Here is a 26,948-nt window from a genome sequence, read left to right on the forward strand (position 1 = left end):
ATGCCCTTCACATTTCTTGTTTCAGACAATCCAAAGCAAAGTAGCCATGTTCCTGTGTTCATCAAGATTTTAGACATAAATGACCATGCTCCAGAGTTTGCTAAATACTATGAGACTTTTGTGTGTGAAAATGCAAAAGCGGGACAGGTAAATGTATATTCTCCCTTTAATTGTTAAATGTACTTGTATTTGTGTGTGGAATAATTTAAGGCTAATGCACTAAAGTACACTGCCCAAGTATGCAAATTTCTAATGCGTACTAAAGAGCAATGTGAAAGACATGTAACTGAACCATAATGGTAATGTATGTGTCTACTTTAACTATGGAATTATCACAAAATGAGGCTATAACTCTCAAAATAAAATTAATTTTCTTGTGATGATACTTTTGCAAAACAGATTGAATATTTTATCACCAAACTAATAAATAATGAGCTGTTTTGCATAATTTTGCATCTCCTTTCTTTAACATATCTGTTTGTATGGAAATTCATACAAGCTAAAATATGCACATAAAAAGTTCTTTTAGTGAGTGAACACATACCGTATGCACACTAGCAATGCTTTTTAAAGGTAATTTTCAAACTGCCCACCTAGCAATAAAGCCTGTGTTAACTTTGTACTCTAAGTGGCTGATTTTCCAAAGCATTTACATGCTTAAAAACACGTTCATTTGCGTTACCTTGTGCGCTACAGGTCAGTAAAGGGTTATCGTGGTCCACGACAATTTCAGAGAGAGAGAGAGAGAGAGAGAGAAACTCGAGGTGGGGATTAGGTATGAGCGTAGGGGGTTGGGGGCCACTTTTACATTCAACATGAGACGTACGGAAAGAACAGTGGTCTCTTGTGAAGATTTGCTGGCCGTCGGAGTGAGGAAACTCACTCCAAGAAGAGATTTGGACAACGTTCTCTCCACCTAGCTTGATGGACACTCTACCTGGGCAACAACAAGCTAGGTGGAGAGAATGTTGCCCAAATCTCTTCTTGGAGTGAGTTTCCTCACTCTGACGGCCAGCAAATCTTCACTAGAGACCACTGTTCTTTCCGTACGTCTCATGTTGAATGTGAAAGTGGCCCCCAACCCCCTACGCTCATACCTAATCCCCACCTCGAGTTACTAGGTGGCCCTCCCATAGGGATACAAATACCTGTCTAGGGCATAGGCACTATAGCAAGGCACGCGCTCGCTCTCTCTCGCTCTCGCGCTCTCTCTCTCACTCAACATGTTGCTTGCAGCACCTAGGAGTGGAAATAGGCTTTTTGGCCACTGGTTGTTTTATCGCGGTGCACGATGTTTTCGCGATTTGCGAATCCATTTCCGCAAATGACGAAAACATCGTGTCATGTGATGTTTCCCCGCTGCACGAAAAATGCCTTATTTGCATGGGACACGCCCCCTCATGCGTTATCATGCGTTACCACTGCGATATTGGAAAATGAGGCCCAAAGTTACAAGTCGGAGGTAACTTGTGCAGGGTAGCTTACAAACAGAGGAGGCAATTTTCAAAAGGATTTATGTGAGTAAAAGTAGCAAATGTCATATCAATTTTCCAGTTTTGAGCTTAAAACCTTTTGAAAACTCAGCACTATGGAGTGAATTTTCAGAGGAGTTATGCACGTCAAAGCAGTAATTTTCAAAAGTGCATTTACGTGCGGAAAACCCAGGTTTATATGCGTGAATCCCTTTGAAAAGTAACTCCATACCTTTTAAAATTTTAAAATATGTGCCTGATTTAAAAAAAACATTTACATGCTTAAACTTGGATTTAGTGTATGTGTATGCGAAACACACATACATTTATATGTACTGACTTCTGATTGATTTTTATGCACATACGTCGCTTTGAAAATCGAGCCCTTTTTGTGTGAATTCACATTGGTGGATTTAAGCCCATCATCCTGACAGAAAACAAAACAATTAGTTTGTGGTAGAGGCTGATACCAAGAGGACTATCAATTTTTTAAAAACTAAATACCCAAGATCATTTTTACTTATATTCCTTTTTAAGCTGCAAATTCAAACAGGCTTCTTCTACATTTGAACATTTGGATTTGAAAATCTCATTAAAGGGGTCATTCTCTAACACTATCGCACGCGAAAAGGGATTTTTCACATTTATTTATTTATTTATTTAAATTCTTTTGATATGCCGATACTCAAGACTAGTGTCTTATCGTACCGGTTTACAGTGAAACAAGGGGTAACCAATTAACTTGGAAGATAAAGTTACAATGAACAGGGATTTACAGAGTGGGAGGGTTGAGAGCAAAAGCATACGATTAACATAACAGAGTATAACAAAACAAGGTTTAACATAACAAAGTTTAACATAAGGAACGAATGTAGCAAGCTTTGACAATAGCTTAATCTTTAGGTCTATAAAACTGCAGGCACAAATGTGGGAGAAGGTGGGGGCGGATCTGTGAAAATGAAGTGCAGGGCTGTGCTGTTAGTGGGGTGATAGCTAGCTCGGGCGGAGTCGGCGCAGAGTCGGCTCCGGAAGAGGAGGAGTCAGGGCGGCACCGGGACTGACGCTGCGGACACATTGCTGGCGGCGAAAGGTAAGATTCCTTATCACCGCCAGTTTCGCACCGCCAGTTTCGCACTGAATAACTACACCATAAAAGGTGTAGTTATTTGGCACGAAAGTCGGCAGCGATCGCACCACTGTGGTGCGATCGCTGCCGGCTATTGTAGGACCACCCCCCACTTCGCCCCCCATTACCACCAGATTCTCTAAGGTCTGTCTTTCTACTTGCTGTATTACTGGGGGTTGACATTACAATTTCCCTGGCCACCTCCTACTACCTCCACTCCTTAGTTTAAGTGCCTGATAATGTATGATCTGAATTTTTCACTTAGCATCCTACAATTTTACACTTAGCATCCTACAATTCCTTGCATGAGTTAGCATTAAGTTAAATGTAAGAGTCCATAAATATCTGCAACCCCAAAAGATAGCAGGTTAATCTAAAGGATCAGGCTTGTTCATTTATAAAAAAAAATACTTTTATAAGATGATAGAATAAATGTTCCATTATCTATTTGCTAAAATAATCACTTTGACCATGTTCTATATTATAATTTAGGGATACCTAATACCACTCAAAAACCTGCAATTTGTTTTTCTGAATATTATAGGGGCAATATACAAAAAGAGAGCTCAGTGTTCTTTACAATAATAAATTAATTTCTAGTCTAACCTGGTGAAGTCAGGAATTCTTCATTGTTTTGAAGACTCTGATCCTTTTGTGCTGCTCTATGAGGCCTCTTTAATGGTCTTAATCTCTTTCTATGTACATCAGCAGTACCAGGTCTCAGGCCTCTCCCTTTCTTTGTCTTTATTATATTCTTAAAGTTGAATTTTTAAAGCCCGGCATGCACATTAATTAGGGGATGCGTGAATATGCCGGGCTTCTGCATGCTGAGCAAATTTTAAAAGCTGCCGAAATATGCACATATCTCCTGGAGTGCGCACATCTTGGAACTTTTCAAAAAGGAGTGGGGTGTGGTCTAAATGGGGCATGGGTGTTTCGGGGTGTGAACCTGAGACCTGGGCATACATATTTATGTAATCTGGCTCATGCCGAGACCCCTTGCTATGGATGACAAGTAAATTAAAAAATAAAGAAAAATAGGCAGATCTGCAAGGGTCGTAAGGATTGGGGCTAACTGAGAGGAGTGAAGCTTATTAAATAATGGGGATTTGATGGACCTCTCCCTCTTAACTGGGCAAACTGGCTATGGTGGTGGCATGTGCCCCTTTTAAAATCCCCAGATTTACATGATAGAAGTTGGATTTGTGCACACAGGCCTGCGCCCGCTTAAAATTTGGCACACGTTTGCACGTGGCCAGGCTACTTTATAACATGCATGAATATATGTGTGAAAGCTATAAAATAGCTGCATCCCTGGGCATGGGCCTACTTATGTGTGCACATATGCGCCCGCGTGCCGGTTTGAAAGTTGCCATCATATAGTTTTGTGCAAGAATTGCATGGATATAATTCACATTTTTTTTACGTAGTAAACCAATCGCAAAACAGCTAAAAGTGATACCAGTTTTTCCGGGTTCTTGAGATGGAGGAGAGGTACTAGTTTGTACCAGTTCTGTTTCATGGGTTTCCTTACAGGTGAGGTGACAATTGGCTGCCTACATCATGTCTAGAAACTTCAGATGATTATTTCATCAGAGGTTATCGTTATTTGATGGCCATTGTCAGGAAAGATACATGGCACAGCATGGAACCTGCCCCTTCCTGGTAAACACCCAGGTCCTGTGTTTTTAGATAAATAACTGCTCTTTGTCTTGCTGTATACCTCTGATGGATCTTTCATTTATGAGCGTTTGTCTTGCTTGGATCTTCTGTTAATGCTGCCTTTCCCAGAGATTCTGCGACTGACAGGCTTTGTTTTGGATGGGGGAAGATTACAGCATCACAGCATATTTCTTAGGTCATTTCTTTCATGTCCATGTCATAAAATATTCCTGCATCAAAATACTTTTGCTCAATACATAGACAGATAGATAAATATATATATAGCTTTAGATATAATTAAAAAATATTAATATTATAATGAATACATAACATAATATGAAGCATTAAAAAATTATTATTGAATAACAAATCACATGAAGCAAAAAATAAAAAATAAAAGGAAAATAAACAGGCAATCAAACAATAATTTAGAAAAATAATGCCTGAGATATCCTTTTTAAAACAGGAATTACATGAGAGATTCCTGCAATGAGTCTTATTGTTTATAAAATATGTTGAAGAATATTTGAGTTATCAGTGCATCTGTTCAAAATAATTGCATTGTTGGCAAATGGTCCTTGGAAAATATCACCCAACTGAAATTTCAGCTACCATTAATTTACATTTATTATATGATTTTGTGATTGCATAGGATTCACCACAGATCATGCTGTTCTCTAGTCTTTAGGTATACATCTCAGTTTAGGCTAGTTAGAATCTGGCTTTGCACTGGATTTTGTGGGCTTCACATTCAGCTTGTATGCCTTTAATCATACAAGTTTCATTTGCACTACATGCAGAGACCAGCTCTGTATTAGCAACCATTTTGGGGATTATTAGGGGTGTGCATTTGTTTCTAATGTATTTCTCATCCACAATGTATAGGGCCCTATTCGTGGGGAAGCGAAACGTATCGCGATTCCCCACAAATACACCGGATCTGCCGAATTATTCGGCCGTCTAAAGGACCCAATTTAAACAAACCCCCCACCCTCCTGACCCCCCCCGAAACTTAACAAAACTCCCTGGTGGTCCAGCGGGGGGGCCGGGAGCCATCCCCTGCACTCACACCCTCGCTGCCGGTTTTTAAATGGCACCGATAGCCTTTGACTTACTATGTCACAGGGGCTACCGGTGCCATTGGTCAGCCCCTGTCACATGGCCATCGGCACCATCTTGTGCTCCTACCATGTGACAGGGGTTGACCAATGGCACTGGTAGCCCCTGAACATAGTAAGTCAAAGGCTATCGGCGCCATTTTGAAACCAGCAGCGAGGATGTGAGTGCAGGGGATGGCTCCCGGACCCACCCGCTGGACCACCAGGGAGTTTTGGTAAGTCTTGGGAGGGTCAGGAGGGTGGGGGGTTGTAGTTAATTTAATTTTAGCGGGGAAATGAATAGGAATTAATGGATAAATGTATTGGGGGCCCCCTTGCCGAATGCAATGTATCTGCCCCCCGATGAATCTGAATCTTGAATGCAACATATGGCATGCCTCTGCACATCCCTAGGGATTATTCCTGCTCCCCAAGTTGTTGATGATTTCACGGTATAACATTGTTTATCTGAGTGCAATGTTACTTTCTTGATTAACCCTGCAAGAAAGCCAAATCATGAGCATAAGAGTAAAGATCTGCCTGATTTCCATCACCATAATGTGATGAAAAAATTTATTTATCCAAAAAGGAAATATTATTGGAAAATATTTCTCTTTGGGAGTGGTATTCTGTGAAATATTTTCCAATAATATTTCCTTTTCGGACAATTATTTATAAGAGTGGAAATTAGGATAGTTCCTTTTTTGGTATGAAAAAATGTATCCCACCAAAATTGACTTCCTGTGTTCTCTATTTCAGAGGCCAACTGGTGTCATAACTTTGTATCCTTGGTGATTTTTTTTTTTCAGTTACAAACTTGTTTTCATTTTTAAGTAGTTTAAGAGATCTATGTGCAATGGGATGACCCCATATAGGCTATAGATGCATTTTGATTCTAATGGGAAAGGTAAGAGTGGGTATAGAAAGGACAGTGGATACATACTGAATTATAGGTCTGAAATAACTAAATTCACACACTGTAATTATAGTGAAATAACTTAAACATAAATTCAGTCCTTTCATTATGATAAATGATTTGTCATTAGCAATAATAAATGGACAGGTAGTTTGGATACATAAATAAGATTGAAAATATGGAACTGCTATAGTGCTATTATCATTGGAAAGATGAAAAGCACATGTTCCATTAAGCATACAATTATCATAATAGCTTCCAAGATTACTATCACATAAAAAATAATTATTTCTTTCTGCTGGAGTACATAAATCTGTCAAAATAATATGTTTTGTCATTAATCAAACAGGCAAAAACAGAGTCATGATAGGGAACCATGACGTTTCCTCCAGGTAAAACTAATCCTAGCTGGACTACTAGAATGTTCTGCTCAGTCATTTCTGTAATAATAGCAGCAAGCTGTTCATTATGGTCCATGTCTGAAAAGAATGATTGCTAGATGCCACCATCTGGCACTAAACCTTTCTGATGAAGTGATATCCTCTTCCAATAAGTTTAGAATCTCTAATAAAATGCCTTTGTTCTGCAGTCCTGCTGATGCTGTGCACATTTTCTATCATAACTTGCCATGTCTATGTGCAGGCCAGTGCTAAGGAGTTATTGGAAAAGGAATCATTTAACATGTTTAAGGTTACATTCACTGCTACTATCTGATGATTGTACCTCAGTGCAACCAAGTCCAACTAATATGATTGGAGCACTTGTATACTGTGGGTGACCACTGTGTATGTTTGAATTGACTGGCTTGTAATGTTTTCTTGGTGCTGCATTCCATTGGCAATTACCTCTGAATCCATTGCATTCATAACACACAAACCTGTTCCAGCCGCTCTCAATACTGGGCTGAGAATGTCTCAACATTTAAAAGAGACATGACCATTTCCCAGGCATAAATTCTTCTGTGCACAAAGGATAAATAACAGAGATATTAGTAGTATTAATATTTATTGTGATAGATTGAAAAATAAGAATAGGAGCTAGAAACATAGGCATAGAAACATAGAAATGATGGCAGAAAAGGACCAAATGGTCGATCCAGTCTACCCAGCAAGCTTATGGTAGCATCAGCCATGGCTTACAGGTCTACCCCATAAAGGTATCATCAGGGGATGGCAAATGTCGTGCCTTACAAGTTACCTCCATACTTAAGTTTCCCAAACCATAAAGGTAAGGACCCTTGTTGGTTGCTGTCTGATTCCAATTCCCCATTATCTCTTGTCACTGAAGCAAAGAGCAATGTTGGAGTTACATTACAAGTGTAAGGCTTATTGGTTAATGATAGTATCAGCTGCATCAGCAAGTAACCTTCATGCTTATTTGTTTTCCCAGACCGTAAAATTCATGTCCTTAATGGTTGTTGTCCAAACTTAACTCCCCTTTTCCTCATTTCCCCCTGCCATTAAAGCAGAGAGCAATAATGAGTTGCATCAATAGTATGAATGCTTGTTGGTTAAGTGTAGTAACTGCCACACCAGCAAGTTATGTTACGGCTATGGCTGCTGTGCAACCGCCTCACCACCAGGGGTCCCTCTAGTGCTGGCTCTCCTGGCAGGCCCAGTCCATCTCCCTTCTCCTCTCTATGTTCTGGGCTGTCCCTTATAACCCTGCCTGACAGTTCCCTCAGTGCTTCAGCATCAAGCTCTCCTGGGCTCCCTGCTCTAGCCTTGCGCAGCCTTCGGGCCTTTCCTTGCCTTGCCCTGCGCGGCCTTCGGGCCTTTCCTTGCCTTGCCCTGCGCGGCCTTCGGGCCTTTTCCTTGCCTTGCGTGGCCTACGGGCCTTCTGACCTGCCTTGCTCTGCTTACGGTGTGTGGCCTACGGGCCTTCTGTGTATGTTTGGCCTACGGGCCTTCTGACCTGCCTTGCTCTGCTTACGGTGTGTGGCCTACGGGCCTTCTGTGTATGTGTGGCCTACGGGCCTTCTGACCTGCCTTGCTCTGCTTACGGTGTGTGGCCTACGGGCCTTCTGTGTGTGTGTGGCCTACGGGCCTTCTGACCTGCCTTGCCCCGCTTACGGTGTGTGGCCTACGGGCCTTCTGGGTGTGTGTGTGGCCTACGGGCCTTCTGACCTGCCTTGCCCTGCTTACTGTGCCCTGACCCAGCCTGAACCTAGACACTGCTTTCTGCCGCCTGCCCTGACCCAGCCTGAACCTAGACACTGCTTGCTGCCGCCTGCCCTGACCCAGCCTGGACCCAGACACTGTTACTTGCCGCCTGCCTTGACCCAGCCTGGACCCAGACACTGTTTCTAGCCTTTCCTGTCTCTCTCCACCTGGAGCCACCCTCCTGGGTGGTGTTCACGACTCCTGACCGGAGCCCATGCGTAACAAGTTACTCCCATAAGCTCTTTTCCTCATTTACATACTCTAGCCTTTAGGGATCCACAGTGTTTATCCCATGTCCCTTTCAAATCCTTCACCATTTTTGTCTTCATCACCTCCTCTGGAAGGGCATTCCAAGCATCCACCACCCTCTCCATGAAGAAATATTTCCTGACTTGGGTTCTGAGTCGTCCTCCCTGGAGTTTCATTTCATGACTCCTAGTTCTGCTGATTTCTTTGCAGCGGAGAAGGTGTGCCAAATGTGCATCATTAGATAATAATTGGGATTTGGCAGCATTATACCTGACAATAGATGTGGTAATGGTGAAATTTGAAAATTCATTGATGGTTAGGGTCAAATCAACCATTTGGGGTTCCTCATTCTTAGTGTGACCAAGATTCTTAGAACACAATCCTCTGGATACATCTGTATTGGTGAGCACTGCCAGGCATTACAGGCTCTTTCGTACTCCCCATTATCCCTGTCTATCACAGTAATACTAAGGGACGGTAACTTTCAAACCGGTGCACATCTGTCAGCCCATGCCCAGGTACACGGTCATTTCATAACATTTGCACAAGTTATAAAATATACTGGGCATGTGCACATGCATGTGTGTGCAAATCCCACTTCTACTGTTTAAACTGGGGAATTTTGAAAGGGGTGAGCATTGATGCCATTCCCAGTTTTTCCAATTTGTCCCCAGTTTGCCCATTTAAGAGAGAATTCCTCCAACCCCCCATTGTTTGATAGCCTTCACTCTGCCCACTTAACTCTGACCCTTAAAACCCCACAGATCTGCCTAGTTTTCTTAAAATTTTAACTTACACGGAATCCATAGCAGAAGTAAAGTTACGTGGCAAGAGGCTTCAGGTCACATCAGTATTTACATGCACATCCTAGGTTCATGCTCTGCCCAGCCCACACCTACATCGCCCTTTTGAAAACTTTTGAGAAGTACCCGCTATGAGAGATGTATGCGTATCTCGCCAGCTTTTAAAATCCACTCGTCATGTGCTAGCTTGATTTCTTTGGGCATGTTGAGCTTTTAAAATTCACCTCTCAGTTTGCAGTAGGGATGTGAATCGTGTCCTCGATCGTCTTAACGATCGATTTCGGCTGGGAGGGGGAGGGAATCGTATTGTTGCCGTTTGGGGGGGTAAAATATCGTGAAAAATCGTTAAAAATCGTTAAAAATCAAAAAATCGAAAAACCGGCACATTAAAACCCCCTAAAACCCACCCCCGACCCTTTAAATTAAATCCCCCACCCTCCCGAACCCCCCCCCCAAATAACTTAAATAACCTGCGGGTCCAGCGGCGGTCCGGAACGGCAGCGGTCCGGAACGGGCTCCTGCTCCTGAATCTTGTCGTCTTCAGCCGGCGCCATTTTCCAAAATGGCGCCGAAAAATGGCGGCGGCCATAGACGAAAAAGATTGGACGGCAGGAGGTCCTTCCGGACCCCCGCTGGACTTTTGGCAAGTCTCGTGGGGGTCAGGAGGCCCCCCACAAGCTGGCCAAAAGTTCCTGGAGGTCCAGCGGGGGTCAGGGAGCGATTTCCCGCCGCGAATCGTTTTCGTACGGAAAATGGCGCCGGCAGGAGATCGACTGCAGGAGGTCGTTCAGCGAGGCGCCGGAACCCTCGCTGAATGACCTCCTGCAGTCGATCTCCTGCCGGCACCATTTTCCGTACGAAAACGATTCGCGGCGGGAAATCGCTCCCTGACCCCCGCTGGACCTCCAGGAACTTTTGGCCAGCTTGTGGGGGGCCTCCTGACCCCCACGAGACTTGCCAAAAGTCCAGCGGGGGTCCGGAAGGACCTCCTGCCTTCCAATCTTTTTCGTCTATGGCCGCCGCCATTTTTTGGCACCATTTTGGAAAATGGCGCCGGCTGAAGACGACAAGATTCAGGAGCAGGAGCCCGTTCCGGACCGCTGCCGTTCCGGACCGCCGCTGGACCCGCAGGTTATTTAAGTTATTGGGGGGGGGTTCGGGAGGGTGGGGGATTTAATTTAAAGGGTCGGGGGTGGGTTTTAGGGGGTTTTAGTGTGCCGGCTCACGATTCTAACGATTTATAACGATAAATCGTTAGAATCTGTATTGTATTGTGTTCCATAACGGTTTAAGACGATATTAAAATTATCGGACGATAATTTTAATCGTCCTAAAACGATTCACATCCCTAGTTTGCAGCTGCACTGGGATTGACTGACTCCAGGAATTGTAGGTCACATCAACCACATGACTTAGGATTGTTATCATTATGATTATCATTGATTTTAGCTTTTTCACAAAACATTTGATGAATATGTACTCTATGGAAAGAGATACCACTTTATGCATTGAATATAATAAATAGGTCAGTGAGAAGAGAAATATTTTTCATTTGCAGATTGTGGCTAACATGTCAATCAGAAAAGAGACTTTTTAATATATTGTTTTTATCTGATAAGTGCTTTTGGAGCTAATAATCACTCATATGAGAGATGTTTTCATGTACCAATTATGACTAAAATTCATTTAGGAGAGAGACCATTTTCATGTACTGGTGGTGGCCAATAAGTCATTTAGAAGAGAGAACCATTTCATGTACTGACTGAAATTAATAATTAACTTCAAAGAGAGAATTTTATGCACTGAATAAAAAAAAAGATTAACACAGAAAACACAACCATTTTGATGACTTCTTTTATGGATCTGTGTGTTACAAAAAATATGAAGTTTGGCTCAGCAATAATTATCTGGAATTCCAGGTTGGCTTCTTTAGAATGCAGATACTGTTTCTCAGGTGGCACAAAGTCTTCCTTGAAAATCACCGATGCATGTATTTTCCCACAACCAGTGGTACTTGTGGTCCAGAGGTTTGGGATATGCTCTTTCCAGTTACTCTGTTCTAGTTCTGACATGCCTCCTGATATCTTATGCCATTTTGACTTGAGGTATGGGTCCATTTTAGGTTGTCACTCATAGTGAGGGCATCACCACAATACTTGGTTAAATAGATCTACCACCATGTATACCTACATAGCAAATCAGAACCTATGATCACATCATTGGATGTGTTAGAGCATTGTATCTCTGTGATTTGAAATGTATCATATTGTAGTTCAAACTGCACTGTTCCAAATTGATATCTTACTTTGGTATCACCTGCAAAAGTGGACAAGATTGTTAACTCTATAGGATGCAATTCTACAGAGACAAAGTTCGTGAGTGTAAAAGCAGCACCTATGTCTATTAATGCAAAACATTTTGTGTCCTTTCCAACCCACGTCAAAGTCTGCATACTCGGTCCCACTGCAGCTTGCAGAGTGGAATTCATTATTTATTTATTTATTTATTTATTTATTTATTTATTTATTTAAGGCTTTTATATACCGACTTTCTTGATACAGAGATCCAGTATAAATTTCATGCCTCGTTTCATGGTTCAAAGAAATCAGGCCCTGCAGGAGGGGCAGATGGGTTAAAGTAAAATGTTGTTAAAATTGAAAAGCTGAGCCTGAGGATTGCGCATGTCTGAGATGTAATATGCAATGTGTGTACATTTCTTCTGTAGACATTGTCTTGGGAAATCACTTTTTGGAGCTCTCATAGAGTTCTTAGAATTGAACTTTGGCTGCAGCCCATTTTAGCTTGTGTTTGACTGGCCTCACCCCCTAGTGCCACCATAGGGATTAGCTGCCCAATGCCCAACTGCCATAGCCCTAATACCACCATAGGGGGCTTATTGCCTCATGCCCAGCTTCCATATTAGGACATTGTTTTTAGTGCCTTCTTTTGGAGCCTGGGGTATTCTGCCCATAGTAGCTTTCTTTTCAGTTTGTTATTCTGGGATATTTTGTCCCCAGAACCAAAATGTGAAAAAAGACAATCTTAGAGGTTTCTATCTCCACATCATCTGTTTTAGAGCTCTTCTTTTTCTTCTACCCCTCTACAGTCCCAGCTAGTTCTCCAACCCTGTTTGTTGGTTGATTATACTGTGGTGGTTTGTCCAAAAAAGCCCTAAGTCTGAAGGCAGAATAGAAAACATACAGGAGAGAATCCATACATATATCCTGATGTAGTAAAAGTATTAGACATGCAGAAAGAACTCATGCAAAACCAGAAAATCATGAAATGGAACAGCCAGTGTGTTATATTTTTGTAAGAATGTGAACCCTGGGCTGAGATGAAAGGTGTCTCTGCCCACAGGGAGGAGCCCTGTGAGCCTCACCATCAGTAGGTGTGGTCTCAGTGGCATAGGACGCAACTGTATGATTGAGGCTTTATTATGAAGGAAGGAAAAGCAGAGCCTGCAGAGCAGGAGATGCAAATAAGTACAGTTCTGAGCAGTGGGGTATACCCAGGGTGATACTACTGATGTGAAGATCCGGTTGTGGCCCGAAGAGCAAACCAGGAAGTCCCTTCAGATGAGTAGAGATTATCTCAGAAGTGAAGATCCGGTAGTGGCCCGCAGAACGGGGTACACCGAGGATGACTGTACTGAAGGTGATGATGATGAAATAGTCTGAGAAGTAGGAACCCAGAAGTGGATCTTGTAGCTGGTACGGCAATACCCTGCAGCACAGGGTATACTGGAACAACTTCTACTGAAGAGGAAACGGTAGTGGCCCGAGGCACGGGGTACACCACAGAGAAACTTTAGTAAAGCTAGTATTGTTGAAATCTGTAGTAAGGTACTCACAAGTGGTAGTTCCAGGAGAGTGTACCAAGAAGTGGGTCAGGTAGTAGTCCAAGGCAGGAAGGCCCTCCAAGGAGTAGATAGCCAGGGACGCGGAAGGGCCCCAGAGGAGCGGGTACCCAGAGCGTCCACACGCCAAGAGAGGAATATGGAACTAGAAGTCCAAGAATGGAGTGGATTCAGCAACGAGGGAACTCCTTGCTAACTTGTTGAAGCAAAGGGCCAGTCAGCTGAAGTACAGCAGTGAGTTGAAGTCATCCGGAGGGGACGCCCCCGAGGTTCCCGCCATGACGTGTACAAAAGAGGCCCTTGCAGGCACGTGCATGCCTTAGGTGATTCTGGAGAAAGATGGCAGTTGGCAGTGCCCACGCCGTCCCGGGGATGCCAGAGAGGTCAGCGGTGGCTGGCGGAGGCCGCCATTCTTCCTAGGATTGACGGTGCAGGGAAAAAGGAGGTGAGCATGAGTGGTCGCAGCCGTCTGCGACCGACGGGCGAAACACAGTGTTTAGCTGTAAAATATGGTAAACCTTTTCTAAAGGAAGGAACCCTCACAACTTACCAGAAAACCAAATTACACTCATTAAAGAAATGATTTACATATTTTGACTGTGGTAAAAGTATCAGACAGGCAGAGAGAACATAGGCAAAACCAGAAAATCATGAAATGGAGCATTCAGAGTTTGGCTACAGAATATGGAAAAAAATTTCTAAATTAAGCAATCGTCACTACTTACCAAATATCCAAACCACACTCATTAGATAAACCATTTACATGTACTGAGTGTGGTAAAAGTGTCATTTGAAAAGCCCATTTCACAAGAAAATCAAAATTCCTCCCACCAACAGCTAGATCAAGTTCCAACAGGGAATGTAATAAAAGCTTATGTCAGGAAAATGATACGTATCATAGTTCATTTCTTATGCTGAATCTTACAATAAGCAAGTGTGCTTTGACAGAAAGACTGACATCTCCCAAGCTTCTCTGCCCTGCTGCTATATTCCTCATGGAATATTACTCATGGACCTCTTTGGGGGTCTTTGTTCCACTCAGCCTTGCTATCATGCCCAGATTTTAAATCTTTCAGTTCTTTCTGCCACTGTGCCTTGCTACCAAACGCCAGATCTTACACCTTGAGTTTTTCCTACCACCCGTTGGGGGGGGGGGGGGGGGGTTTGCTTTACACTTCTCATGCTGCTTTGGTGTCTTGATGCCACTCTTTGTGCTACTTTCACCTCTTATTGGTGCCTTGTTGTTTCTCCTGCCACCTTTTCTGCTTGATGCCACTCTTTGTGCTGCCTCGTTCCTTTTCTTCAGGCCATAGGATGCTGATGTTACTCTGGATACCAGTTTCTCTCTCATGCTGCCATCAAGGTTTCATGCTACTCATGCTGGTGCCCTCTTTTGGATCCTTCGGGTGTTCTCCCCACACTGGGATTCTTCTTTTATTCTATTATGATACCTTTGAGAATACATGTATTTGCTGCTACCCTATGCCCCTTTATGGAGCCTTAGGCTAGTCATGCCACTTTTGGTGCCTCTTTGCCATTAGTCTAGGTACCTAAGAATTTTTCCCCTTCTGATGATTTTCTTCCACACGGTCCATCAGAATTGATGAGAATACCCCTATTCTGAAGCCCACAATGTGCAACAATGCTTTCCCCATTTACTTTAAAGGAAAATGAAAAAATAAATCAAACAAATACATGAACATTTTATTGGTTTTGGAGCTAAATTGGGATCTCCATAAAATAAATGGATGAAACAAAGCAAAGTTTTTCTTCTGCACATCTTTAATGCCTGCCTGCCATGCTCCTGATATACCACCTAAGTGGTTTTGCTCTATTTTTCTTATATTCCATGCCCAAGATGAACCATCATAGTGGACTTGCTGCCACATTCCTACTTGCTGTGCCTATGTGCACCATCTTAGTCATTTTTAGAATATAATAACATAAGAAATTGCCATGCTGGGTCAGATCAAGGGTCCAACAAGTCCAGCCCTGTTTCCAACAGAGGCCAAACTAGGCCACAAGAACCTGGCAAGTACCCAAACACCAAGAAGATCCTATGATACTGATGTCAGTAATAGCAGAGGCCATTCCCTAAGTCAACTTGATTAATAGCAGTTAATGGACTTCTCCAAGAACATATCCAAACATTTTTTAAACACAGCTACACTAACTGCACTAACTACATCCTCTGGCAACAAATTCCAGAGCGTAATTGTGCATTGAGTGAAAAAGAATTTTCTCCGATTAGTCTTAAATATGCTTCTTGCTAACTTCATGGAGTGCCCCCTAGTCCTTCTATTATCCAAAAGTGTAAATAACTGATTCATATCTACTCGTTCAAAACCTCTCATGATTTTAAAGACCTCTATAATATCCCCCTCAGCCATCTCTTCTCCAAGTTGAACCTCTAACTTCTTCAGCCTTTCTTCATAGGGGAGTTCCATCCCCTTTATCATTTTGGTTGCTCTTCTCTGTACTTTCTCTGTCGCAGCTATATCTTTTTTGAGATGCGGCGACTAGAATTGTACACAGTATTCAAGGTGCGGTCTCACCATGGCGCGATACAGAGGCATTATGACATTTTACGTTTTATTAACCATTCTTTATCTAATAATTCCTAACATTCTGTTTGCTTTTTTGACTGCTGCAGCACACTGAGCCATTGATTTCAAAGTATTATCCACTATGATGCCTAGATCTTTTTCCTGGGTGGTAGCTCCTAATATGGAACCTAACATCATGTAACTACAGCAAGAATTATTTTTCCCTATATGCAACACCTTGCACGTATCCACATTAAATTTCATCTGCCATTTAGATGCCCAATCTTCCAGTCTCGCAAGGTCCTCCTGTAATGTATCACAATCCGCTTGTGATTTAACTACTCTGAATAATTTTGTATCATCCGCAAATTTGATAACCTCACTCGTGGTATTCCTTTCCAGATCATTTATAAAGTTATTGAAAAGCACTGGTCCAAGTACAAATCCCTGAGGCATTCCACTGTTTATCCTTTTCTACTGAGAAAATTGACCATTTAATCCTTCTCCCTGTTTCCTGTCTTTTAACCAGTTTGTAATCCACAAAAGGACATTGCCTCCTATCCCATGACTTTTTAGTTTTCTTAGAAGCCTCCCATGAGGGACTTGGTCAAACACCTTCAGAAAATCCAAATACACTACATCTACCGGTTCACCTTTATCCACATGTTTATTAATCCCTTCAAAAAAAATGAAGCAGATTTGATAGGCAAGACTTCCCTTGGGTAAATGCATGTTGACTGTGTTCCTTTAAACCATGTTTTTCTATATACTTTATGATTTTGATCTTTAGAATAGTTTCCACTATTTTTCTTGTCACTGAAGTCAGGCTGACTGGTTTATAGTTTCCTGGATTGCCCCGGAGCCCTTTTTAAATATATTGGTTACATTGGCCAACCTCCAGTCTTCAGGTAAAATGGATAATTTTAATGATAGGTTACAAATTTTAACAAATAGATCAGAAATTTCATTTTTTAGTTCCATTAGTACCCTAGGATGCATACCTTCTGGTCCAGGTGATTTCCTATTCATTAGTTTGTCAATCTGGTCTACTACATCTTCCAGGTTCACAGTGATTTGGTTCAGTTCATCTGACTCTTACCACTCTTCTTATCTGCCATGAGCCAGATGCTATATTTGGTTGACTATGGGCTAATCCTGTGAACCACTACCCTCACCTTGAGTTATGAGTTGGCTGCACCATGCTCCAATGTGCCAAGAAGCTACTGGCCTCACATGGCAGGGTGCTACCAACTCCAGTGTGTTGCACCTTTCCCTAGGTGCACATGCATCATGCTTCATCATTTAAAGGGACCATGGTGGGAAAGCCCCTGTGGCTCCTAGAAATGATGTAACCAGTGCTACCCTATAAAAGGGCAGATTCCCAAAAGCAACTCACCTTAGCAACAGGTCCTCCTACTTTCAGTACTGCATGCTGCTTCAAGTGTCTTGTCTTCAACCTTGTCTTCAGTTCCAGAGTCTTGTCTACAGCCCTGTCTTCTGTGCTGGTAGTATCTTCAGTCTTTGCCTCCCTCCTTGTGTTCCTCTTGTTCTTCTCCTTGCCTGTCTGCATTTCCTATCTACACCTTTTCTCCACTTATATGGATACCTGTGTTTGACCTCAGCCTGATTTTGGATATGCTGGACTGCCACCTGCCTCTGACTATTGCCCTGACCTTGCTATTCAAGGACCTTCACTTCTGCCATCAACAGAGACCTTGGAGCTTCCAACTGCTTCATCGGCACCACCACTTCTCAGAGCCACTAACTGACCAATTCCACAGTTATCAGCTCCACCTCAGTATGCCAAGGACCCGAAGTGATGTCAGGGACTTTTAAATCAGTGTCACATGCATTTGCAAATGCAAAAACCACTTTTCCCAGAGAACCAGGCAAAAAAGCACATAGATAAAATTCCTACTGGATGGCTCAGCCCTGGCTAGGCATCTCCTTTATGGAACAATGAGATCCTTTTTGCTCAATCTGCAACACTTCACTGAACAATTCAGAGTTGTTTTTGAAGAGCCTGGCTGTGCCACAGCTATGGTGTTCGACCTGCTCCATCTCCACCAAGGCTCCAGGACACTGGCAGAGTGCACTCTAGATTTTCAGACACTAGCTACTGAACTAAATTGGTAAGAAGATAGTTTAACTGCCATATTCCTTGAAGTTCTGTCACCCAAGATCAAGAGTGAGCTTGCCACCCGAGATCTCCCTGCTTCATTAGAGGAACTCATAGCCGTGACTGAGAAAATTGACCACTAGCTATAACAGAGAGCACATGAAACCTGTCCAGAATGAAAGAACACTGCTTTGGCAGCTCTGTTTCAGAATCCATGATTGCTTCTCTAATCACCTTATCTCAGTCAGAAGAGCAACTAGGCATTGTCGCTTAGCTCCAGAGGTTAGGCTTCACTGCAAGGAACAGGGGCTTTGTATTTATTGCACTGGCTGGGGACTTTTGTTGGCTCAATGTCCATTGAAGTTGGGAAATCTCAATGCCTAGGGTCCTGTGGGGAGATGTCCCTAGGCTTCACCATTCTCACTCCCCAACTAATGCTTTTTGTGACCCTGGAACTGAGTTCCACATGCTTTTCCACACATGCTTTTGTGGATTCTGGGTCTGGAAGAAACATATTTAAAGAACTCATTGAGCAACTGTTAACTCCCATGGTCTGAATGACCTCTCCATTTCTTCTGTTTACGGAGAACCTCTTCTAGGTCAGGTTACTCTAACTATGGTACCCTTGACCTCACACACTTGCCTTCTTCATCTGGAAAAGCTCAGTCTGCATGTAATCTTCAGGGCCATCCACCCTATTATTTTGGGAGCACCCTGGCTCCAGCGGCATCAATAGCATTTCAACTGGGCTATCCTATAACTTGCCAGATGGGGCCACAAGAGCATGGACTCCTGCCTGGAACATATTAAATCACCTCATTCTGTGATTGTGGCTATGACTTGTCCACAGTATGCAGATTATCAAGACATAAGAACATAAGAAAATGCCATACTGGGTCAGACCAAGGGTCCATCAAGCCCAGCATCCTGTTTCCAACAGTGGCCAATCCAGGCCATAAGAACCTGGCAAGTACCCAAAAACTAAGTCTATTCCATGGCAAGTACCCAAAAACTAAGTCTATTCCTGGCAAGTACCCAAAAACCAAGTCTATTCCATGTAACCATTCAAAGAAAAAGACTGACATTCTGCCACCTTCCTGCCCTTATGATTGTGGCATTGAACTCATCCCAGGAAGCAAGCTCTACTCCCTGTCTCTTCCCAAGACCCAGGTCATGTCCAATTACATTCAATGGAATCTGGATCACAGATTTATTTGTCTGCTTCTTTTCCAGAAGACACTGGGTTCTTCTTCATTGCCAAGAATGATGGCTCCCTCAGGCCATGCATAGACTACCGTAGCCTGAATGCCACCACAAATTAAGACCTGTACCCCTTATCCCTAATAACAGAACTCTTTGATCATCTATAAGGCTGTGATATATTTAGAAAGCTGGACCTCAGGGGAGCATATAACCTTATATGTATCAAGGCTAGTGACAAGTGTTGGTGCTATTTGCCTCAGCCTTGGGGTGATCTGGCCATTCATGCTGCTATTTTGCTCCTCTGATGCTGCTTTGGAGAACTCCTGCCACTACTGTTACCATTTTGCCTGATTGTGGGTCCTTGGGCTCTTCATGCCACTTTTAGTGCTATGTTGACAAAGACTTTGTGCCTTTTCCATTTATATGATGTCTACTTACCAGTTTCATTAGAAATCAATAGAAAATCCCAATTTGTAAATTCAAAATAACCTGCATTGCTTCCCCCATTGAATATAATTGTAAAAAATGAACGAATAAGCAAATAATTTCTTTTTTCATTTGAAATAAATCTAACAAATGACTGAGACCTACAAAACATATAAACAAATCAAAAATAATTTTTGACTGTGCACATTCAGAATCTCTAACTGAAGCAGCCTAACTTAGTACCCAAGAACACTTAGGGGTAGATTTACAAAGGGGTACACGCATAAGATACGTGCGTACCCCCTGAAAACCTACCCCAAACCCCCCCTGCGCATGCCAAGCCTATTTTGCATAGGCTCGGCGGCGCGCACAAGCCCCGGGACGCGCGTAAGTCCCGGGGCTTGCATGGAGTGGCGTGTCGGGGGCGTGTTGGGAGTGACGCGGCATTTTGGGGGCATGTCCGTGGGCGTGGTTCCGGCCTGGGGGCATTCCAGGGGCATGACAGCGGCCCCTGGACCAGCCCCCGGACTGGAACATGGAGCGCGGCAGCCGGCCCGGCGCGCACAGTTACACCTGCTTCGAGCAGGCGTAACTTTCGTGATAGAGGTAGGGGGGAGATTTAGATAGGGCCAGGGGGGTGGGTTAGGTAGGGGAAGGGAGGGGAAGGTGGGGGGAGGGTGAAGGAGAGTTCCCTCCGAGGCCGCTCCGATTTCGGAGCGGCCTTGGAGGGAACGGAGGCAGGCTGCGCGGCTCGGCGCGCGTAGGCTGTTGATTTTGGGCAGCCTTGCGCACGCCAACCCCGGATTTTAATGGATACGCGTGGCTACGCGTGTATCTATTGAAATCCCACGTACTCTTGTTCGCGCCTGGTGCACGAACAAAAGTACGAGTATGCGCAGATTTATAAAATCTGCCCCAAAGCTGTTGATAATTTCGGATGTATGCCTTGACAAATTCCCATAAGATCCTCAATGTCTATTCTGCAGTCTAATAGATCATGTGACAATTGCCTTCCTGGAGTTCTCCCATCAGCAAGACTAGGCATCACTAATAACAAAACTGCTCTTTGATCAGTCACTAGAAATTCTTTTGAACCTGTGTAATCAATAAATGCCTTTATTTTGTTTGTAACTTCTCCCTCTACTCTGCATTGTCCTGGAAAAGTTACTTGCAAGTGGACCCCATTAACCAAAATATTTCTCTTATGGTATAATATTCTTGAAGAAAAAGAGTATACTAATTTATTTTCATGATCAGACTCGCAAGTGATATCATAAGCAACTTGGTTCAGGGATTAAGTCCTGCGGACATTATATATTGTGTAAATAAAGGGGCGGATTTTCAAAGGGTTACACACATATATTACGCACGTAACCCCGAAAACCCCCTCCTGTGCGCTCCAAGACTATTTTGCATAGGCCCGGCAGCGCGTGTAAGCCCCGGGACAAGCATATGTCCCGGGCTCAAAAAATGGGTGGGGAGTAGGCGGGCCAGAAGCGGGGCCAGGGGTGGGAAAACTGGGGGGCTTGAAAAAATGGGTGGGGAGTGGGCGGGCCAGGGTCGGGGCATGAAAGGGGCAGGACCGAGGCCACCGGCACATTGGTCGTGCCGGGGGCTCATGCGCCGGCACTCTGCCAACACACGCAACCTATGCCTACCTGGAGGCAGGCACAACTTCGTCAACAAAGGTCAGTTGGAGATTTAAGATAGAGCTGGGGGGCAGGTTAGGTAGAGGAAGGGAGGTGGGGGGGCGGAAGGAAGGTGGGGGGGTGGAAGGAAGGTTCCCTCTGAGGACGCTCCAATTCCGGAGTGGCCTCGAAGGGAAAGCCATCGGGGCTCCACTAGGGCTCGGCGCATGCAAGGTGCACAAGTGTGCACCCCCTTGCATGTTATAAAATAGGGCGTAGATTTGTGCACACCGGGTTGCACGCACAAATCTACTAGAGATGTGAATCGTGTGATCGATCGTCTTAACGATCGATTTTGGCTGGGGGGGGAGGGAATCGGATCGTCGCGGTTTTGTTTTCTTAAATATCGTGAAAATCGTAAATCGGGGGAGGGCAGGAAAACCAGCACACTAAAACAACCCTAAAACCCACCCCGATCCTTTAAAATAAATCCCCTACCCTCCCGAACCCCCTCAAAATGTCTTAAATTACCTGGGGTCCAGTGGGGGGTCCCGTTGTGATCTTCCACTCTCGGGCCACGGGTGCGTTGATAGAAATGGCGCCGGCGCTTCCTTTGCCTGAGAGTGGAAGATCACAACGGGACCCCCCACTGGACCCCAGGTAATTAAAGACATTGTGGGGGGGGTTCGGGAGGGTGGGGGATTTCTTTTAAAGGGTTGGGGTGGGTTTTAGGGTTGTTTTAGTGTGCCGGTTTTCCCGCCCTCCCCCTTCCCCCGATTTACGATTTTTGACGATAAATTGGGGGAATTCCTATTATATATCGCCTCTAATGATTTTTGACGATTTAAAATATATCGGACGATATTTTAAATTGTCAAAAAACGATTCACATCCCTAAAATCTACGCACGCATGTAGGTTTAAAAATCTGGCCCAAAGTGGGGCTATCCTCACCTAGAACAGAGTGTGGATGATGCACCCTCAGAATCTACAGAGTAATCAATCTTCTTCTTATGTCAGAACATGGTTATGGCTTAAAATAATCACTAATCCACATGTTGGTGGTTTTGGGGAGAGCCTCACTAGACTTTGTGTGGCAGAAATACTCTCCTTTAAAGAAAAAAAGGTTTTAGAAATAGAAGGAATTCAATCAATATTCAGTGATAAAGAGGAGCGAACAGCTCCCCTATGAGGAAAGACCAAAGAGGTTAGGGCTGTTCAGCTAGAAGGGACAGCTGAGGGGGGATATGATAGAGGTCTTTAAAATCATGAGAGGTCTAGAATGGGTAAATGTGAATCAGTTAGTTACCCTTTTGGTTAATAGAAGAACTAGTGGGCACTCCATGAAGTTAGCATGTAGCACATTTTAAACTAGTCAGAGAAAATTCTTTTTCACTCAATGCACAGTTGAACTCTGTAATTTGTTACCAGGGGATGTGGTTAGTGCAGTTAGTGTAGCTGGGTTTAAAAAAGGTTTGGATAAGTTATTGGAGGAGAAGACCTTTACCTGCTGTTAATCAAGTTGACTTAGAAAACAGCCACTGCTATTATTAGCATTAGTAGCATGGGGTCTACTTAGTTTTTGGGTACTTGTCAAGTACTTGTAGCCTGGATTGGCCACTGTTGGAAACAGGAGGCTGAGCTTGATGGACCCTTGGTCTGACCCAGTATGGCAATTTATTATGTTCTTAGAGCTGGATAGAGAAACACTGACATCAAATCTCTCTATAACTACACTTGAGCAAAAGAGTGACTTGCTTATAGACTAATGCATTTTCAGTCAGAAAATACCATCCTGGGTAGGGGAGGAGAGAAGATAATAAGTTTGCCTAATATCAGTTCTTCTGAGGCTCAAAGACCACTCTCCATGACTTGAAACAGGCAGAGGAATAAAAATGGAAATCAGACAAAAGCAAAGTATAGCTTCAGGCACAGATATGAGGTAATTGTTTTTAATAGTATCAGTGATGAAATTTGCACACAGATATAGCAAAATACAATTATTCTAATAGTATCTTGATTAAATATATCAAGGTTATTACCTAACTATAATTCCTTGCATACAAAACATCGTTTAAAGTTAGATACAATACATATCTGCAAACCTAGATGGTAGCAGGTTAATCAAAAGGAACAGGCTTCTTTGTTTACATTGATTTATGTAAAATAATAGATTAAATGCTCCATTAGCTATTTGCTTCTACAATCACTTTGACAATTTTCTATATTACAATTTAGGAATACATAAAACTACTCAATTGCCTGGAATTTCTCTTTTCTAATCTTTAAGGGGAAAAGAGCACTGTTTTCTTTATAATAAATTCAATTTTATTCTAATTGGTGGCAGGAATTTTGTTGTTGTTGTTGTGAGGACTCTAGTCCTTTTGCGTTGGTCTGTTAAGCTGCTGTATTGGTCTTGATCTTTGTCTGTGTGCATCTGCAGTCCCAGGTCTCAGGTCTCTGAATCTTACTAGTGGCTTCTTCTCTAGCTGTCTGTGTGACCTGCTCAATCTGTTACTTCATCTCTTTTTCTTCCTCTTTATTCAGTTCTTATAGTTTTGCATAAGAATTTCCTGGATATAGGCTGAACATTGTGTAGTAACCTAATCACAGCGAGCATAATTTTCAAACCTATTCACATTATTGCATTTACATGCATTAAAGTGGACACACAGAAATTTCTCCTATTAATTTATAAACTGTGTAGCGGGAGCTGGGCAGTTTATAAAATGCCATGTACTTATTAGGGATGTGAATCGTTTTTTGATGATTTAAAAAAATCATCAGATATTTTTTAAATCGTCAAAAATCGTTAGAGTTGCGATACAATAGAAATTCCCCCGATTTATCGTGAAAAATCGAAAACCGGGGAGGGCGGGAAAACCGGCACACCAAAACAACCTCTAAACCCACCCCGACCCTTTAAAACAAATCCCCCACCCTCCCGAACCCCCCCAAAATGTTTTAAATTACCTGGTGGTCCAGTGGGGGGGGGGGGTCCCGGCGCGATCTCCCGCTCTCGGGCCATCAGCACCATTTTGGCTGCCACTAATATAAATGGCGCCGATGGCCCGATAAAAAAAACCCCCACCCAACCCTTTAAAGAAGGTGCCGGCCATCCAGTGCTCCTACCATGTGACAGGGGCCGGCCAATGGCACGGATTCCCTGTCACATGGTAAGGGCAAAGGGCCATCGGTGCCATTTTTATTAATGCAGCCGATGGCCCGAGAGTGGGAGATCGCTCCCCGCGCCCCCACTGGACCACCAGGTAATTTTAAAACTGTTTTTGGGGGTTCGGGAGGGTGGAAGAGGTTTTTTTTGTTATCGGATTGGGCGCAGCTGATAACAAAAAAAAAAATCGAGCCGGATGATAAAAATTTTAAGATTTTGAATCGGAACCGGAACCGATCAGATTCCGGTTCCGATTCACATCTCTAGTACTTATGGTCCAAAATTACGCTCAAATATTTTCAAATGAGCATGTATTTCCAATGCAATGAAATCCTTACTTTTCCTATTTTATAAATGTACATGTGTAAATTTTTGATGCAAAAACGATATAATATGTATGCATATAAACCGGTATGTTATAGCATATGTGCATATACCATTTGAAAATGCTTGCACATATATTTGAAATCACTAGTTTGCCAATACCTCCATCAGTTCACCCAGTCTCTCTTCAGATCACCTATGCCCTATTGCATTTCATCCTGAACCCCCAGCAATTCACCCAGATCTCTCACTAAATAATTGGAGAGACAGGTCTGATTTTAATTTTGTTAGTCATTAAGCAGGTAAAAAATTGCATGAATAAGTTAGATCATTTATATTTGAATATCTCTTATAAAAAGCAACTTCCATACATACCTCTTGACCCCAACCCAGAGAAACCCTTTATTCTCCTTGTACATGAAACAAAAAATGCAGACATAATTTTTATATTTATAAAAAAAAGTATGTATGCTATTTTTCCATGCATATCCCCTTTGTAAATTTACTCAATAACTGCTAAAGGTGATACCGGTTTTCTCAGGTTCTTGAGATGGAGGAGAGGTACTAGTTTGGGCAAGTTGTGTTCATGGTTTTCCTTGCATGCGGTCACTTGCTGGCTGTATCATTTCTAGAAACTTCAGATGATAATTTCATCAGAAGTTATGAGTAGGGATGTGAATAATTTTTTGATGATTTAAAAAAATCGTCAGATATTTTTTAAATCGTCAAAAATCGTTAAAGTCGCGATACAATAGAAATTCCCCCGATTTATCGTGGAAAATCGTAAATCGGGGGAGGGGGGAGGGCGGGAAAACCGGCACACCAAAACAACCCCTAAACCCACCCTGACCCTTTAAAACAAATCCCCCACCCTCCGGAACTCCCCAAAATGTTTAAATTACCTGGTGGTCCAGTGGGGGGGTCCCAGCACGATCTCCCGCTCTCGGGCCCTCGATGCCATTTTGGCTGCCACTAATATAAATGGCGCCGATGGCCGATAAAAAAAAAAAAAAACACCCGACCGTCAGCCCCTGTGACATAGTGAGGGCAAAGGTTAGCATGGGCGCCATTTTGAAAACTGGCATTATGGCCCGAGTGCAGAAGGTCGCTCCCGGACCCCCGCTGGACTTTTGGCAAGTCTTGGGGGGTCCAGAGGTGGCAGGAACAGCAGAAGGCAAGTTTTGCTATAATTTGAAAAACTTGGAATAGGAAGAAAGGCTTTGTTTCAGCTATTTTACATCTTTTTTTTTTTTGTCTGGCACTTATCTGGCTCTATTCTTTTAAATACAGCTGGTAAAGTCAGGCTATCCTGCTATATTAGGCTGGATAACTTTAAGCCTAAGCAGCTATATTAAAATGATAACCAGGTAGGATTAATGTTATCAGGCTCAAGATAGCCAGACAAATTTAAATGGGGACAATCAGTAGGACATTTATCCAGCTGAATAACTAGACAAGCTGGATCACTTGTCTACTGGCTGCCTTACTGAATCTTATGCCCCTGGTTTTTAGAGCAGAAGAAAAAAGGCTAAACAGTATGTGAGGGTTTTCATATTTTTATTTTCCCATTTCCTGCCTGAGTCTTGGACTTGTGGCTGAGAAAGGAGGGGTTGCCTCCAACTGTATGAAAGCTGATTAGTTAACAATGGACTTAATTGTGCTGAAATCACTAAGAATTTTGAGAAATGGGCAAATTATAGAGTAAACCTTCAAAGGAATTTTATTCACAAAAATTGCATGTACGCATATGGGGTAGATTTTAAAAGAAGCACGGAGGCGTACATGTGTGCATGCCATCCGGTGCACACATGGACACCTGATGTTCTAACGCCCATGTTCTAACATCGGAGGTTGGCGCACACAAGGGAGTGCTCAATTGTGCACCCTGCACGCGCTGACGTCTGCAGTCTTCAGCCGTTCCCTCCCCCCTAATCTAACCTTCCTACCCCTTCCCCTAACCAATCCACCCCTAGCCCTATCCTAAACCCCCCTGACTTTTGTTTTACCTTCTGCGCCTGCCTCTGGGCAGGCGTAGGTTGCATGCGCCAGTAGCCTGCCGGCATGCGATCCCCCCAGCACAGCGGCAAATGACCACTGTGCCGGGAGCCCCTGACCCTGCCTTACCCCCGGACCACCCTGCCCCTCCCTGTCCCTTTTTCGAAGCCCTGGGACTTAGACGCATCCC

General features: G+C 43.3%; 1 protein-coding gene across 1 annotated transcript in view; it reads left to right on the plus strand.

Moving 5' to 3' along the window:
* LOC115084998 (cadherin-9-like) overlaps positions 1–26,948 on the plus strand; it is a 542,803-nt gene that overhangs the window by 480,298 nt on the left and 35,557 nt on the right. Inside the window, exon 9 of the mRNA XM_029590504.1 lies at positions 26–147. Within this exon, the coding sequence (XP_029446364.1) occupies positions 26–147 (122 nt within the window). The remainder of the gene's footprint in view (positions 1–25; positions 148–26,948) is intronic.

This window comes from Rhinatrema bivittatum, chromosome 2, assembly GCF_901001135.1.
Source record: "Rhinatrema bivittatum chromosome 2, aRhiBiv1.1, whole genome shotgun sequence".
NCBI lineage: Eukaryota > Metazoa > Chordata > Amphibia > Gymnophiona > Rhinatrematidae > Rhinatrema > Rhinatrema bivittatum.